The 16,906-nt window shown below is 31.7% G+C and overlaps 1 protein-coding gene across 9 annotated transcripts in view; it reads left to right on the forward strand.

Moving 5' to 3' along the window:
- LOC118194668 (FERM, ARHGEF and pleckstrin domain-containing protein 1-like) overlaps positions 1 to 16,906 on the forward strand; it is a 172,533-nt gene that overhangs the window by 26,037 nt on the left and 129,590 nt on the right. For 8 of the 9 annotated variants that reach the window (XR_015040244.1, XM_085813171.1, XM_085813172.1 and 5 more), the window contains 4 exons: positions 186 to 290; positions 5,466 to 5,584; positions 8,663 to 8,760; positions 13,867 to 13,990. Coding sequence is in view for 8 of the 9 variants with exons in the window: in XM_085813171.1 (XP_085669297.1) it covers positions 186 to 290; positions 5,466 to 5,584; positions 8,663 to 8,760; positions 13,867 to 13,990 (446 nt within the window). In the remaining variant the exon portion in view is untranslated. The remainder of the gene's footprint in view (positions 1 to 185; positions 291 to 5,465; positions 5,585 to 8,662; positions 8,761 to 13,866; positions 13,991 to 16,906) is intronic. The other variant, XM_085813175.1, reaches the window with a different exon arrangement.

Consider the following 16,906-nt stretch of genomic DNA (forward strand, 5'->3'; position numbering starts at 1 on the left):
TTTTATTGTACATGTTTATTATTTAATACTTTTTTTAGTAGTAAATTTGTAGTGAATAATATCTGTGTTAAGATGCATTATTATTATTATTTTTTTTTTTTTAATTATTGTTCCTTCAGTATTTTCAGAGTTCATAGTTTGCTGAGAAGTAAATACTAAAAAAAAAAATTTTTTTTTTCCTGTAGAGTAAAAACCTTGGCAGTGTCTTGTTTGAAAAAGTTTGTAAATTTCTTAACCTGTTAGAAGTTGATTATTTTGGCCTTGAATATGAAGATGATAAAGGAATTAAGGTATTACTGTTTGAATTGTTGTAAACTGGTTAAAAATTTGCATCATAAAGTAGTAAATGTATAAATCTCTGAATAGTTGTATAAATCTTAAAAGATATTCTTCAACTTGAAATTACAGTAAGAAATATTTATATAATGTTCTTTCCATTACAGAAATTTTGAAGTCAGTGATGCTAAATTACTTTAAAAACTTATAATTATTTATTAATTGTGTTATATTTAACTAATTGTGTTAATAATTAATTAATAATTGACTAATTTTGTTAAATTAGTTAGCAATTTAAAGAATTAGCAGAACTTTTGTTAAAATTATGTTAATTCTTTAAAAAAGTTTTTAAAACCATGATGGAAATGAAACAAATAATTTGATTCAATAATTGTACTCTGCATTTTTGGTTCCTTTGTACCGAAAATATAAGTAGTTAATGTGTAACAAATGTGTGGCTGATTTTTTCGGTCATAATATCTTATACAGATATTGCTTCAGACCAATGGGACTAACAATCTATGAAAGTTGACAAGATATTCTTCAGATGGAGGCAAGTGTCCCACAATGCCAAGGTGAACGTATTCAACTCAAAGGAACAACTTTCCTGTTGTTCCTTTGAGAAACATAATGAATAGTAAAGGGCTATGAGTGTGTTGATGAATTTTGGACTTCTGACAGTCTGTGCACAACTGTGCCCAATTCGATATGTCTTTTAACATCCCTGGCTACACAAATCATTCTTAAATAAGTTTAAGGGAGGCTGTTGTACCTGGATGTGATAAACAATGGCTGCTTCTAAAGATAGAGTTGTGTAACTTTTCTGGAATGTGAAGTCGAACTTTCCCAGGGCTAGCACAACACTAAAGTTTTAAATTAAGACACATATGCAAAAGTTTGAATCAAAGGTGTTGTATCAGGCTTAGTATATTAGTATATCAGTCAAGCAAGTTGGATATCAGCCATAGTGGAAAAGTCAATTGAAGCTAGATGGATCTTGTTTATCCAGGATAAAGTTATGCCACTATGTTAATGGATCCAGTAGCATGTCTGATATCGATACTAAATTGTGATATGTAGTTGAGGTGTCTGAGTTGCCAAGGGGAACCTGAATTGGCCCTTTTTGAAAAAGCATTTAAAGGTTTATGGTTCGTGTACATTGTAAAATGCCTGCCCTGCAAACTATACTGAAAGTGTTTTACAGCTGAATAGATTGCTAAGAGCTTTCTGTCATAGATGCTGTACCATTGCTTGGTAGCAAAACTAATGCTATCGAAGATAGTTGTTGATGGAGAGCATGATAAGCTAGAGTAACCGAATTCATAAGACCATGTTTATATGCTTCAAATACTTGTGCTAAAGTATCGTACCAAGGTACCGGGCATTTGTCTTTTTTTTTTTTTTTTTTTTTTTTTTAAGGGGGTATCTTTTAGTAGTTCTTTCAAGGGTGCTTGGGTTTTGACAGTGTTTGAGATGAAACAGTAAATTTTAAACATTCCCAAAAAGTATCATGATTCTATAATAATTTCAGGCTTTGAAAATTGGGCTATTGTTTGAGTTTATTCGGAGAGCTGTTTTACCCCAGAAGGTGTTAAAAGGCAACCCAGAAAGGCCTCAGAGAATGTTCATATAACACATTTAGCTGGAAATAGTTTCAACCCATACTGTCTGAGGGGATCTAAAACTTATCTAAGATGGCTCTTGTTCTCATTTAACGATGCAATTAGGAAGTTATACAATTAGGGTATATGAAATTCTAGGCCGCCTAACACCTGAAGTATGTATCTTGTATCTCTGACAAGTCTGCTGTGCAGTACAGAGGCCAAATGGCATAAACAGAAATTCAGATAAACCAAATTGGGTTGTTACAGTTTTTTTTTTTTTTTTTTTTTAATGTCAGTTGGATTAACTGTGATCTGGTGAAACACCTGAGCTAAATCTGATGCTGTATATACTCTCTTCTAATAGAATACTTGGGTACAGTTCTGTATATGAGTGAGGATATAACAGTCTGAAACAGTGATGGCATTCAAGTCACGATAATTGCCACAGGGCGCCATGTACCATTTGTGTTTTTACATATGAAGGGGGCTTATTCAAACATTGTTTGACAGACGCATAATACCATGTGCCACGAAAAACTCAAATTCTTGGTGAGGAGCTCAGGCGATAGCCAATGTGGCTTAGACAATAATGGAAGCTCCTTGATCTCCCAGTGTGGGGAATGGCATTATGATTTGTTTAGTCTTTAGGGGTATATAAAGGCTTATTAACTTTTGAATATTCAGTCAAAATTTTATGAAACTTGTAGGGATTAAAAGAACACTTAAGGTACTGCTAACACGGATAATATGAGCAACCTTTTCGTTTGAAGAGAGCATTATCTCGGCATCAGTTATATGACTATTTTTAACATCAACTAATAGATTAAATTTCTTTAGAAAGTTACTGCCTATGATTGGTTATAGGTTATATGATGTATTTATGATAGGTTATATAATTGATTTAGAAAATTACTGCCTATAACCTTGGTGATTACAAAAGATCAAATGTACTTTCGCCATACATTTCAGTGCAAAGTCAGACAATGATTACCAAAGGTTGGTATTTTTGTTCCATTTGTGGCATAAAATAATTCCTTATTCACAACAGATTATTTCATGGGATTGACCAAAAGGATGAAAATGTCTGCTTCCATGTCAATCAAAAATTTCATTTGGATGAAGGATCAGCTAAAAGAATCAATTTACATGGCAGTCACGATTATATCCCAAATGTGATTGCCGAAGTACTTTCCCTGTTGCCAGGAAGAGCATAGGGGATTACATTTATTAGTATTAAAATCAAAATTCATATGATAGAAACATGGATTGTTTGCTGCTGCTTTATAGTGTCCTCTGAGATTGTGCCCTTTATGATTTTTAAATTTACCATCTCTCAAGCGGCTATGTTGGTGCACAGTTGCGGCCAGTACTTGCTGAGTGAGCTGTGCAATTTGTTCATCCAGTGGGAAATTTTTGTGGTTGTGCACTGCATACTGCAATGATTTGATTAGATGTGACCAGATAATGAAATTTGTCTGCCAAAACAATCAACTGTGACAGTCCATCATTAAATGCCCCATGATGGATGCTGCTTGTGATAGCAGGAAAACGTGCAAATCAGAGAGATTTGAGGAGTGCTTCCCCTACAATGTCACCTGTGAGTATTCATCACTGTGAGTAATCTTACTCGCCTGTGAGTATTTGTCATTACTTCAATGTGTGCATAATCTCGTGAGTGAGATTGTGCATGCACACAAGTAAATGGGATAGACGTGAGTTGCCAAGTTCTGCACCTCTGCAGCAAAGTACGCATCCTTGATTCTTCACTCTGTGGGTGAGATTCAATAAGATGCTTCTTTAAAGTTTTATATAGTCTGTCATCAGGAGGGATTAACCCTCTGGCTGCTCATCCCGCAATTTCCACGGGCAGCTCAAATGTAGCAAAATCTGCTCATTAGTTTACGTTTTGGCAAACAGATATTGTTAGTTGTCCTTTAAATTGCGGCATTTGAAGGCATGTGGTATTACCGCTCAAACTCCACTTTTTGCCTCTTTTTTCTTACAGAAATGGCTGCTAGAAAACATTCAGCGATTATCTTGATTATTTAATTAAATTATTGAATTATTAATTATATTTATTGATTAGATTAATAATTAGATTGATTATTAATTAGATGTATTGAATCTGGTGCAAAGACTGTGAAGTTGGACTTTGCCTTGAACCCTGTTTTAAACTCTGTCATTTAAAATAAGCAGTATATCACTGTAAGTATCACTTTCAATTTGTACTGAAATACTTACAACATTGCTGTCTGTTGACAGAATTAATATTAGAACCAATATTAACTATGTCAAAAAGTGGAGGCATATTTTTCTGGTAGTCAAATAACATGTTAGCTGATATTAACCAATTGCCAGGGGAAAATAAGAAAAACATGTTAGTGACCAATCAAATCATACTAATAACACTTTTAAAAATGATATATGCAAGAAGACTATTCAAATATGACCAAGATTGTTGCTGTTTCAAACTGTTGTCCATGCACAGTGCTGTGTGTCATTGGATGAGTACAGCCACTACTCCCATCTTACCTCTCATGCAAATTAGAACGTCCTTCGTTATATTTGGTAGTCATGAGAGTCATAAACAAACAACAGCTGCCTTGGATCATGGAACAATGTATTGTGATCAAATTTCTTGTTCAAGAAAAGTTTAGTAATCTGAAATTTGACAGAAACTTCAAGCACAGTATGGGGTGTAGTGTTTCTCTTGGACCCTTGTGTGAGTGGTGTAGTGCTTCATCAAGAGACAAGAATGCATGGAGTATGTTTGTAATCCTGACAAGACATTGATGATGTGAATGTAGTTATTCATGAGAATAGGCATATTACTAATCAAAGAACTTGCATTGATGCTTTCAGTTAGTTCTGGTAGTACCACCACCCCCATAACGAATGAGAACAAAGTGATGTGCATGCACTAATTTACTCCTATAGTGATTTGAAGAGGAAAGAGATGCACTTACGTTTACAGAATGTGGGTCATCAATGAAGTATGGGCCCACTGGTTCAATTGTGAGTCTCAGGTTTAAATCCCTGTGGGAAGGCATGCATTCTGCAAATAGCATCAGTGTTCAGAAGTAGATTCACAGCCAAAGGCAGGAAAATGCTTCTAAAACACTGGCAGAAATGAGGAGTACTTTGAAGGGTGACATGTTCTGTACTTTTATTTGTAATGAAGGTTTTGGTAAAAAATGTCAGCCTCGGCCATATTTGAACCACTTTGCATAAACTACTTAACGGGAAATAAAGGTAAATTTTTTGTTGAAACAAAAGGGCTGGTAAGTTGTAAGTACATACATTTGTAAAAAAACGTATTAAAGTAAAAGTTTCAGTGGTATTTATTATATAACTGGCTATTTCTAAGAGTTGATAGTTTAGATTTCATTATTCATCTTTTGAGAAAAGTTGCCTAGTATTTAAAAAGCAGTTCTAGATTGAATTTCATATTATAAGCTACAATTTGATCATTCTGTCCCACCGAACTTCTCAAATTAATCAACCATTTTTTAATTTCGTACGAATTTAAACTAAAAATTTTAGTTTTTATTTTATGTTTTATTGTATTATATTGTCCTTTTTTAGTGCTGGCTTGATGCTTTGAAGCCATTATGTTCTCAGATATCAACTTCATTTCCTACTATGTATTTCTGTGTTAAATTCTATACTCCAGATCCTGTGCAATTAGAAGATGAATTTACAAGGTATGCACTTTTAAGTGTTATTTTGCATTAAAATATGTCAGGAATTAGCTCTGAAAAATACTTACAAAAGCTTTAAAAAAAGAGCATATATGTGAAAACTGAAGATCTATTGATTTCTTTTAAAGCTATTCGCTTGTTATTTTTCCATGCATATTGATATTCAAATGATGCTAATGTACCAATAAGCATGCTTCTGTTTGTTAACCACATATGTTTGATTGTGTTCATATGTGGTGATACTGAATGCATAGACGTTAAATCAGGTTTGCCATAATTTTCCTAGTCGTTCATTATCTTCTAGGCTTATCTATTTTAATAGCCATAATCATGTTTTTAAATTTTTGTTTAAAATTCAGAAACTGTATGCTGCACAGATATACAACATAAGGCCTTTCAAAAATAAGTTAATTAAACATTACATGAATTGATAAAACAAACAAAAACTGAAAACGGATATCTGGATTTAACAAAAATAGAAAAGTCCACTGGCCAAATCACACCTAGTTTATATATATATAAATTTAGTAGTCATAATATAGGCCATCAAATGTAGAGTAGAAGAGAATTAAGTATTCCGCCTCATCTTTGAAATTCTGGTGTTCCACCCTCTTCTGCATGTTTCACATTCTGAGATACTTTTTTAAATAGTCACACGTGCTAATCTTAGATTGAAATGAAACTAATTTATGGATTTTTTGTGTCCAAATAGAAAAAAAGATATTGAAAATTTATATAGAAGAAAGGCTCAGAATGTAGTCTGGTTAATAGAAGAAAATAATTTTTTGATATGCCCAACATTACAAAATGAACTGTGTTCTTCATTTCATGTATATATGCTAATATAGCCACCCAGACAGTATAGTGGTTAGGGGAGCCTGACTGCGATACCAAAGTGCCCGAGTTCGAATCCCGGAGAAGGCATGGATGTAAAACTGTCTGTCCGTTCATAGGAGGTAACGGTGGCCATCTATTAGGTATCTCCATAATAAAATGGTCACTGCTTCTGGCCTTAGGAGTGGCCAATGCCATTAAAGGCAAGTGCCCGCCATTTGTAAAAAAAAAAAAAAAAAAAAAAAAAGCTACTATTAATGTTGATAGGAAAATTTAAAGCATTGTTAGGTAAAATACAGCTCTTTCATTTCCATAAATGCCATGATAAAGAGCAATGTTTAGCAAAAGTAATATCAGTTCTATCATTAAATTAGCTGACAGCTATGAGAGTTTTGAGCACCAGTTTATTTTTGCTGGTTATACTGCTCAAAAGCTGAAGTAAAAAAGAAAATCAGAACAAATAACTCTGAGCATATAAGTCCATACATATATTCTTAATGTATTAGATTGAAAAAAAAATTCGTAGATGTTCCACTTGAAATAATGTGCATTCAATTAGAGTATAGTGCTTAATTTAGCAAACCTCAAATCACCTTCTGACCAGTCTTCAAAAAATTAAAATTGTTAGATTAATCTAACTCAGATTTGCCTCAAAAATGAAGTTCTTTTAAGTATTTGCCTAGTACTTATCAGTTGTTGATGGCAGGTTATATGCTAGGTGTAACACATGCTAGAGAATCAAAGTGGGTGCCTGAAAAATTATCAGCATTGAATATATTTGACATGAATGAGTAAAGTTTGGATACCTATTAACTGTCAAGGATTTTCTTTTAGAACAATGGGCTCTAAAAATTCCCATGAAAACATCAGCCATTAGCATCATGTTTTTTTATTTTGAGCCATATTTACTCCAGTATATTCAGGTGATATAATTTATGATGATAATTGGAATATGTATAATTGGTCATCTAAATAATATGCCTATAAGCTATATTTTTGGTTGTCAGGCCAAAAGACTCCCCCCCCCCAGTGATCCATGATTCATTCGTGAAGAATTTTTGTCCATTTCATACATTATTGTCAGTACAAGTAGCTTTGTGACTTGATTCGGTCTACAGCAGATCCCCATATATAACAGTTCTTGAACTGTATGTTGTAAAGTAAGTGATTTGTTGGATTATGGCCTGTGATCTCTGTGAATGTTGTTTATCTAGCCTTGGTTATCAATGAGCTGCAGTTGGCACACGATAATGATTCATTGATTATTTATACTTGGATCACATTTTAATTGATATATACTTCAGTCTGTAGGCATGTGGGCAATATTTAAATTGTGCTGTTTTCAAAAGAGGAAGCCATTTCTAAAATTGCACATACATTGACTAAAATAAATAAATAAATAAAAAGTAACAGATAGAGTTATTAGAATTGAATGAAACTTTATTTTATTTATGCATTTGATTCAAATGTTGATATATATATATGTGTGTGTGTGTGTATACTTGTGTGATATATAGCAATATATGTATGTATACTTGTGTGATATATATATGTGTGTGTGTATATATATTGGCTGTTCAGTTTATATAAACTGATGCAGAGTAGTGTTATTCAATATCTGCAGAAATAATCAGTTGAAAGAGCTGTCATATGTGTGTATATATTTCTGTGGTTTAGTAATCACTGGGTCTACATTCATTATTTTCATCTGTTATTTATGGTTAATCTTAATTATCTTTATTAAAAGTACCTATGATTTATAACACTATTATTTATCAATCAGCATGAATAAAACAATACTGTTGTTAGTAATGTGGATTGTGCTATATGTGAGTGCTGCTAAGGATGATGTTAGAACTTGCTTTTAATTTGGATTGAGCAGCAGATTTTTTTGGGCTTTAACATAAAAATGTCATGTTTTGTACTTCAAAGTCCAAAGCATTTACCGCTCACAACATACATTGGATAAAACTGAGCAAGACCAGTATTATAAATTAATCAAGGTGTTTTAAACTAGTTTGCAAAATGATTCGTAGAATATTAGCATACATTACACTCCAAGTCCTGGGAACATGAATTGTCAAAATGTTTAATTAGATTTTTTTTCCCCTGTCCACATTTGTATTGTTTCTTATGTGTTCTATGTATAAGTGTTAATTTTTATGATTCTTTTAATTGCACATTTGTGTAATGAATTGAATATATGTCTAGGTATTGAACGAAGCATAATGTTGTTTTTGTTTATAGGTACTTGTTTAGCCTGCAAGTAAGAAAAGATTTAGCAGCTGGCTTATTACAGTGCAATGATAATACTGCAGCAGTTATGATCTCTTATATTATTCAAGGTAATAATTTTAGTCCTTTCAATTTCAGTTAAATATTTCCATGTGTTTTTCTAACTTATGCAGATATTTTTATGTTTTTAATTGTATGTTTTGGCCCTTCTGTGATATATGTTAACAGTTCTATAAAATTTAAATTTTCCTTTCCAAAATTATTAATGTAGCTTCATGTTACATACATTTAATATTTGTTTTTAATAAACTTATAATTTTGAATAAGTCTTGGTATATTTTCAGCTTACATCTTATTTATTGTTACATTTTATATGTGAAATACAGTAGTATCTAATATCTAATAAAAGGTAATAAGTCTATTACTTGCTTTAATGATATGATAATTTAATGATAATTTAAAAAAATTAATAATGATGTGCTTTAAAATAATTCAGGTTGTCTTTACTTTAAATCATATAAATACACGAATTTACATCTTTCAGCTAATGCAAAAGTTAAATTTGTTTTATATAATACATTACTTTGACAGTCTTAAATTAATTTTAGTTTTGTTAACACTAATGTAGATAAGTTTACAAATATGGCAGAATTTTCATTACTGGAATTTCAATAATTTGAAATTTTCCTTAAATTGAATTGAATTTATTCAAAATGTATTAAAAATTAATTTTAATGCTTTCAATAACTTAGACTTCTTTTAACTAAAAACATTCAATGTATTTTAACATATTTCAATTTTAATTTTTGAAAACTGTTAAAATCATTTTCTTAAAATTATTTCTTAATGAATCAAAGTTAAATTTTATTGCAAACTACATAATGTATCAAACCTTCTTAAAATTGTTGAGAGCAAAGTAATCTGTATTTCAGCTGTATTCTAGATCAGTGTTTCTCAACCGCTGGTCCGCAGACTGGCATCGGTCTGCAAGAAATATTTGCCGGTCCGCGAAATATCCAGCTGTCTGTCCAAAAATTGTGCCAATGGGTTGACTTATTAAACTTACCAGTTCGCACGAATGTACCAAAATATTTTACCGGTCCTTGGAGTAAATCCAGTTGAGAAACACTGTTCTAAATAATTTAGTCATCCTCACAACAACTGTTCTCTTATATTGTGGATGCTTAAAAATGTATTTAAAAATTGTAATAAATTTTAGAAATGAAATATATATTTTTATTTGGAATAAAGCAAGTTGATGCTTTAGATGCTGTTCATTTTTATTTGGTATTTTAAAACATATAATATATTATCTTAAAGGTAGCAAAATCTGACAAAGTATTGTTTTTGTTACACTGTTTACATTGATTCAATGTAATATTTCTGCTTTTGGAAGGAGTACTATAAATTCAAAAGAAATGTTTTACTAACTTCATTTTTAAGTCAGTGTATAAATGCTACTATCATTTTATGTAACATTTTTCTATTATAAATATATATGATTAGAAAATTGAATTTTTTTTTCATTTAAGTTATATAGTACAAAGCTTGAAATCTGGACTGCTACCCCCCCCTCCCCCCGAAAAAAAAAGGAAAGAAAGAAAGAAATTTGGAAGTAATAAAAATACAGCATGCTGTAAAAGTGATTTTTCTTCCGAATAACTTAGATTCCTGAATGTCACTTTCAAACACTTGCTAATTAAAGAATTACTGTAGCCAATGACAATACCTGGTTGTAATAAAAGTTTTTGCCAAAAAATGTTCTCAATAAAATTAAGGAAAAAAACTTAAAAGCAGTACTATTAGTACAGGTAATAATCACTACGCAAATCTATGCTAACATTTTGGTAATTTTTCAAAGCCTTCAGCCCAGAAACTTGATGGTCGTGAGTCCCAAAAACAGGTCAGCCTCATTTCAGACATCCTGTGCAGAATAGAAGATAGCACCAGCAAGATATGCAGGTGTGAAAAAAGGTAGAAGTCCAAAGGAACGATGTCAGGGGTATATGGCGAGTGTGACAAAAGATCCCATTCGAGTCCATACAGAGTTCATCCAGTGAATGCAGACATGTGTGGAATTGCATTATCTTGATGGAACATTACCTTTTTGTGCCAGAACTCAGTTCGACGTGTTTCTTCGATAGCAGCACCAACACAGACTAGCATCTCATTGTACACCTTACTGTCGAGGGTTTTTACCTTTTTCCAGATACTCTTTGTGAATTATACCATGGCAGTCCCACCAGATACAAAGCATGATCTTTTTGTTAGTCATATTGTGCTTTGTGATGCTGCTGACAGGCTCACTGGGCTAAGACCAGCCCCCTTCTGTGTTGTTGAAGTAAATCCACTTTTCATCACAAGTCACAATCCGGTCCAGAATTTTGCCCTTGCATTGATAGTCAAGTACATTCGGCCAGACCTGAACACATCTGTCCTTATCTACTTGAGTCAGCTCATGCGGCACCCAGTGATTGAACTTGTATATGTCAAGTATATGCGATTCATAGCACTACTAATGGACATGTCACTAACATATAATTCCTTAGCAAGCTTTCAAGTGGTTGCGTACTGATCTACTTCCATAAGTTTTTGCAGGTGGGCCTCATTAACATCAGTAGGGCCGACCAGAGCACTCTGCTTCTTGAATGTCACAGTCCTTGTTTTTGTACTTTCGGTACTAAACCTTCACAATGTCATATGATATAACAGTAGTACCTTAAGTTGTATGCATGATTTGGTAACATTCTGTTGCTGACTTTTTGTAACAGAACTAGAAGTAAATGATGGTTCTAATCTGGTAGTATGATAGTTCTATTTCAGACACCTCGTACTTAATAATAACAATATTTTTTTACAAATTTCACGACACAGTATTCTAAAGCAAGTTTCTTTCTTTCAAATGCCAAAAATCATTTGACAAAATGTGATTAAATATGGCAATGTGAACTGTTTGTGTAGACAATATTTGCGGCGGTTGGAAATTTTCATTAAAACCTGTTCAGGCCTTGAATAGTTAAGGGGTGTGTTAAAATGTTTTTCTGACCTAAACACTAAATAAAGCCTCAAGACATTTATTTGGAGTGAGTTGTTGCTTGTACTGGTTCTGGTTAGCAGGAAAGGGAAAAAGAATTAAATTTCAGGGAACTTAAATTTTATTTGCGTTGCAAATTACACTGTTTCCATAACTTTCTGATCTGAAACAGCTCATTATTTTGTTCCATTTATAGTTAAATATATCAGAATTATAATTTTATTAAACAATAATGTCTCTATTATACTCTTTCCTGGAAACTGTGCATTTTATTTGATATTTATCTCACTCAACTCTGCTTTTGTTAAGGGTCATATTTTTAAGCACTTCAAGGTGTTGACTCTCTTAACTAAAATGAACACAAAAGAAACCATGTCTGGGGGTCTTTATCTATGCATCTTGTCTATGCATCTTGTATCTTGTTCAAAAGTGTAGAGGGGAGGGGAGAAATAGAATTCTATCATTATAATTCTATTATTATTATTCTATCATTATAATTCTATTATTATTATTCTATCAGTGTTACAATCAGCTGGCAAAGGATGTAACCATCATGATTGGCTGGCAATGTATGTGTTTGTACAGTTGATTTAAGTTAGGTTACTCATACTTGTTTTAGAATCTTATATTCAGAAGTGCTTTTACTTTTCTTTTGTTTATATTTTTTTTTGGGGGGGGGGTCTTCCTATGAGAGCACAGTGGCAAGCCATGGTAAGAAAAAAGAAGAATTAAAGAAAAATCACGATTTTTTCAAGAAAAGTGGTAATTATTTTGCTTTTTTGCTTAGTATAAGAGTAAGGCTGTTTGCCTTATTTGTAACGAGTGTGTAGCTGTAATGGAAGAATGTTACATGAAGAGATATGATACTAAGTGGAAAACATACTGTACTGAGGGAAAAGTCAATCTAAACTGAATCGAAAAACCTATGAAAATGTGTACATGTGAAATGCATTTTTATAATTAATAAAACAATAAATTCCTTGCATTTCAAGTATTGGTATTCTTTTAAATAGTTGTAAATTTGACTAGAAGAGAAACACGCTAATGTGACAATCAAAATCGTAAAAACAACCTTGTATTTAGCGTAATTATATTGAAACACTCAATCGATTTCGAGGGCTGCTAAAGGTCCCTCCTCATCAGGAGAAAGAAGAAAAATAAAGGGGAAGAAGTCTCAGAAACACGTGGTCCTTATCAGCACTGCACGTGGTTATAACCGGATTTTTAATCAGAGTTACACTGGCCGCCTACTTTTACTGAGCCAGGCTGTCTGATCAAGCATAAAGAAATATTAGCGAAGTTAAAATAGGGAGCGAGGGCAAATGCACATTACGCTCAAAATCTGTGAACAAATGCACATTACGCTCAAAATCTGTGAACAGATTTTGAGCGTAATGTGCATTTGCCCTCGCTCCCTATTTTAACTTCGCTAATATTTCTTTATGCTTGATCAGACAGCCTGGCTCAGTAAAAGTAGGCGGCCAGTGTAACTCTGATTAAAAATCCGGTTATAACCACGTGCAGTGCTGATAAGGACCACGTGTTTCTGAGACTTCTTCCCCTTTATTTTTCTTCTTTCTCCTGATGAGGAGGGACCTTTAGCTGCCCTCGAAATCGATTGAGTGTTTCAATATAATTACGCTAAATACAAGGTTGTTTTTACGATTTTGAGTTGTAAATTTCTTATAATGCTGACAGTTTTGCCGAGATTAGATAAAAAAAATTTCACAGCTTGTGTGAAAATGCATCCTTTATAATGAACATCATCGAGGAGCAGATTGCATTCATTATGTGAAGCACAACTGTTTTCATATCTAAATCTGCATAATAATATTCTAAGTTTGTTATTTTTAGTTACAGTTTGCTAAAAATTTTGTTAACTTGAATATTCTACGACTGTAAATTTTTTCTGCTTCCTTCAATTTCAGTTTCAGAAGCTTGATTCCAAGTTATTAAAGTAAGGATATCCAAACTGAGTTAGCATTTAATATTTTAATTTATTTGTATTCAGTTGCATTATGAATGAATAATTAGTTTGGAGAATAGTAATGCTTTTTGTCTCTTATGCATGTCTGTAATACCATTGTTGATTTTAAAAGTGATAGATTAATTTTCATATTATATTTATTTAAATTTTTACTGCCAAGCATATTTTCTTTAAAATATTTTTTTCTTATTATAGCTGATATTGGAGATTTTAATCCAGAGAAGTATGCTGACAGTTCATACTTATCAGGTTACAAGTTTATTCCATATCAGGATGCTGAGCTTGAAAGGAAGATCATGGACAACCATAAAAAAATTATGTAAGCTTTTTTTTCCCCTTCTAGCACACTATTACTCTCTTCTAGAAAGCAAAGAATTAAAAAAGGAAGAAAATACAATGTCAGGTAGTTTTAAAATCATATTTTGTATAAAGTGTGTTTAATGAAATTTCAGTTTAATTGCTCAATGTGTAAAATAAAGTCTGAACTCTAAATCTTCTTCCATGTTTATCTCTTAGAATGCTTTACAATATGTTAGTTTCTAAGGACTCAACACTTAGTAATGTTTATAAAAAAAGGAAACCTTGTTTTGCTGATGCAAAGCATTTTGTGAAATTTTTTACCATATCTTTTTGTCTAATCTCTACAATAACTGTAAACCTGTCTGTAAGATATGTAGAATAAATCAAAAAGAATCATCATATTATGTTTGGTCTTAATAAATATTATCATCGGTAAATATTTACCTGTGATATATGAAGGTAAACTTCTGAAATTTATTCTCACATATTACAGATACTCTGTATAAGATCTTTTAATTATAGCTCATCCAGTCTGTTCCCACAGACAGTTCTACACCTGTCTTCTAAATTCTCCTGACCTCAGGCCTTGTGATTTTTTTTTGGGGGGGGGGGCTTGTGTTAGTGTGGAGGGGATATTGTTTTGTGTTACCATTGCCAATCCATCCTTGAACTAAAAATCCATACTATACAAGCCATCATCATGTCAGTCACTTCAAATAATTTTCAGTGTAAAAGGAACTATAGCCTGAATGTGCATTGAGTGATAAAAGGATTTCATATAGAGCATTTATAATGTGCAACAAGAAATTTGGCTAATTAAAAGTTTAATTTTATGTATTGCAGGTAATATGTGTATCTAATAATGATTTGCAATCATTGTTTGTAACAGATAATGCTTTTTTATTTAACCTGTTTAACAAAAGTAATAATAATAACTAACTATTAAATGTAAAAGATTTTACACTGTGTATTTTTGCATATTTTGTTAAAAAAAGGAGCTTGAATTTCTAATATCTTCTTTTAAAAATATTGTGAAATAGGCATTTTTCATAACATTAATGATACTTTTGTATTCAGGGAGCAACTACAAAAATATTTTGTTCATGCTATGAATTTGTTTACTTTTTATTACATAACAATTCTTAATCTTCTTCTAATTGTAAGGTTTTTCTCCCTTCTTACTATGTGCCTTCATAGTGTAAATGGAAAGCACATCCAGCTAGCAGTCAGAGGATACAGAGTTCAAGTTCCAGTGAAGGCACTGCTGATTTTTCATGTTTCTTGCTTTTTGAAATCTGAATGATTCTGCATTGGGAGCTACATTAAAAAAGTGTGGATAATAATTCATCACCCCAGGATTGGCAATTGGATTCTGGCCTCCTTAGTTTTCTTTTAAGTAGGGAAGAAACATAAGGGACTCTTCTATCTTACTTTGTGCCTTCATGGTGTAAATGGAAGGCTTATGCAGAAATAATTTGGAGTTCAGATCCCGATGAATGCATAGATGATTTTTCATTTTTCTTGCTTTGAAAAGGTCAACTCTTCATAATGACATACAAAATTTTTATGTACACTTGAATACAGAAAATGTTTGTTTCAATTTGTTTGTCTTTGCTTGTTTGAAATGTTTTGGTTTTAACATTTTTAAATTCTTTGTTGCATTTATATGATTATTTGAAATTTATTAATGATGAATTTTTAATTATGAATTTCAATTTCTGGTCTTTGTAAAATATTAGTTCTAAATTCCTTAATATATATATATATATATATAATTGACTTTCAGTAGCATAGGTTATTGGACTAGAAGCCAGAACTGCGATTATAATGATAGTGTATAATTTCAAGAATTGTAATAGCAAATACTTTTTGTACCACTAGCTATCTAAATTTAGTTGAAATTAAACTATTTTATAGATTTATTACAAAAATTATAACTTTAAATAAATAAAAATAATAAAAAAGCTGAAATAAGTAAAAAAAAATGTTGATGATATTTTTCTTCTTGAAATTTATTTAAAATTTAAATATTTTTTGAAATTTTTAATAAATTCTTCCTTAGGGCTATTAAATCTAGAATTTCAGTTTACCTTCTACCTCAGCATATAATGCACACCTTTAATCCAAAAAATAAAATCCAAATTTATGGGTACACATTAAATGTCGGATATATAAATGATAGATTTAAAAATAAGGAAAAGATGAGTGTAAAAAAATTAAATTTCTGCTTGTACTTAAATGCTGCTAATTTAAAAGAAGTCGTATATTTTATAAACTTCAAAGTTTTAAAACCGCACATAAATTTCACATACTTTATGAACTTCAGAATTATTGGATAACATAAAAAGTTCATCATATTCGTTTCCCATTATATCTTCAAGCACATCATCAAATTCTGTATCATCTTCGCCATCACTGTTACTCTAATCCATAAATAAATAATCACCTTCTATTCTGTCTAGATTGTTAGGTTTACTGCATATTTAAAATCACTTTTAAATTATATTGGGTTTAATTTCATTCTGTGTTTTTATTATCCCCTCATGCGCAATTTCTAGACTGTCATGATGTGTTTGGTATCCTTTTGTAGATGTTTTTTCACCTTCTAACATCCATATTCCACTGTCATTTTAAATTTGTTTTAAATGGTTTATTGATACATACATCTAAAGGCAGAAATAATGATAGTCATCCGCATCATTAATGGTGTTCTTCAGCGATGTCTGTGTTACACTCTTTTATAAAATTCAACGCATTATCTGTTAGATGGAGTCTGAACATGTTCGAAACTAAAAGATTTTCTGAATTCTTTAAGGCAACTGGATGCTTTTGCAAAACAGTTCTTATCCACAATTTTACAAGTTTTCATTCATCCACCCTTTCTAGTGAACTGTTTCCAAATGGTATTAAAAAAATTATTTTGGGAATTACATTT

The sequence above is a fragment of the Stegodyphus dumicola genome, chromosome 3 (genome assembly GCF_044657685.1).
Source record: "Stegodyphus dumicola isolate Sdum_Otavi_A_Nest chromosome 3, ASM4465768v1".
Taxonomy (NCBI): Eukaryota; Metazoa; Arthropoda; class Arachnida; order Araneae; family Eresidae; genus Stegodyphus; species Stegodyphus dumicola.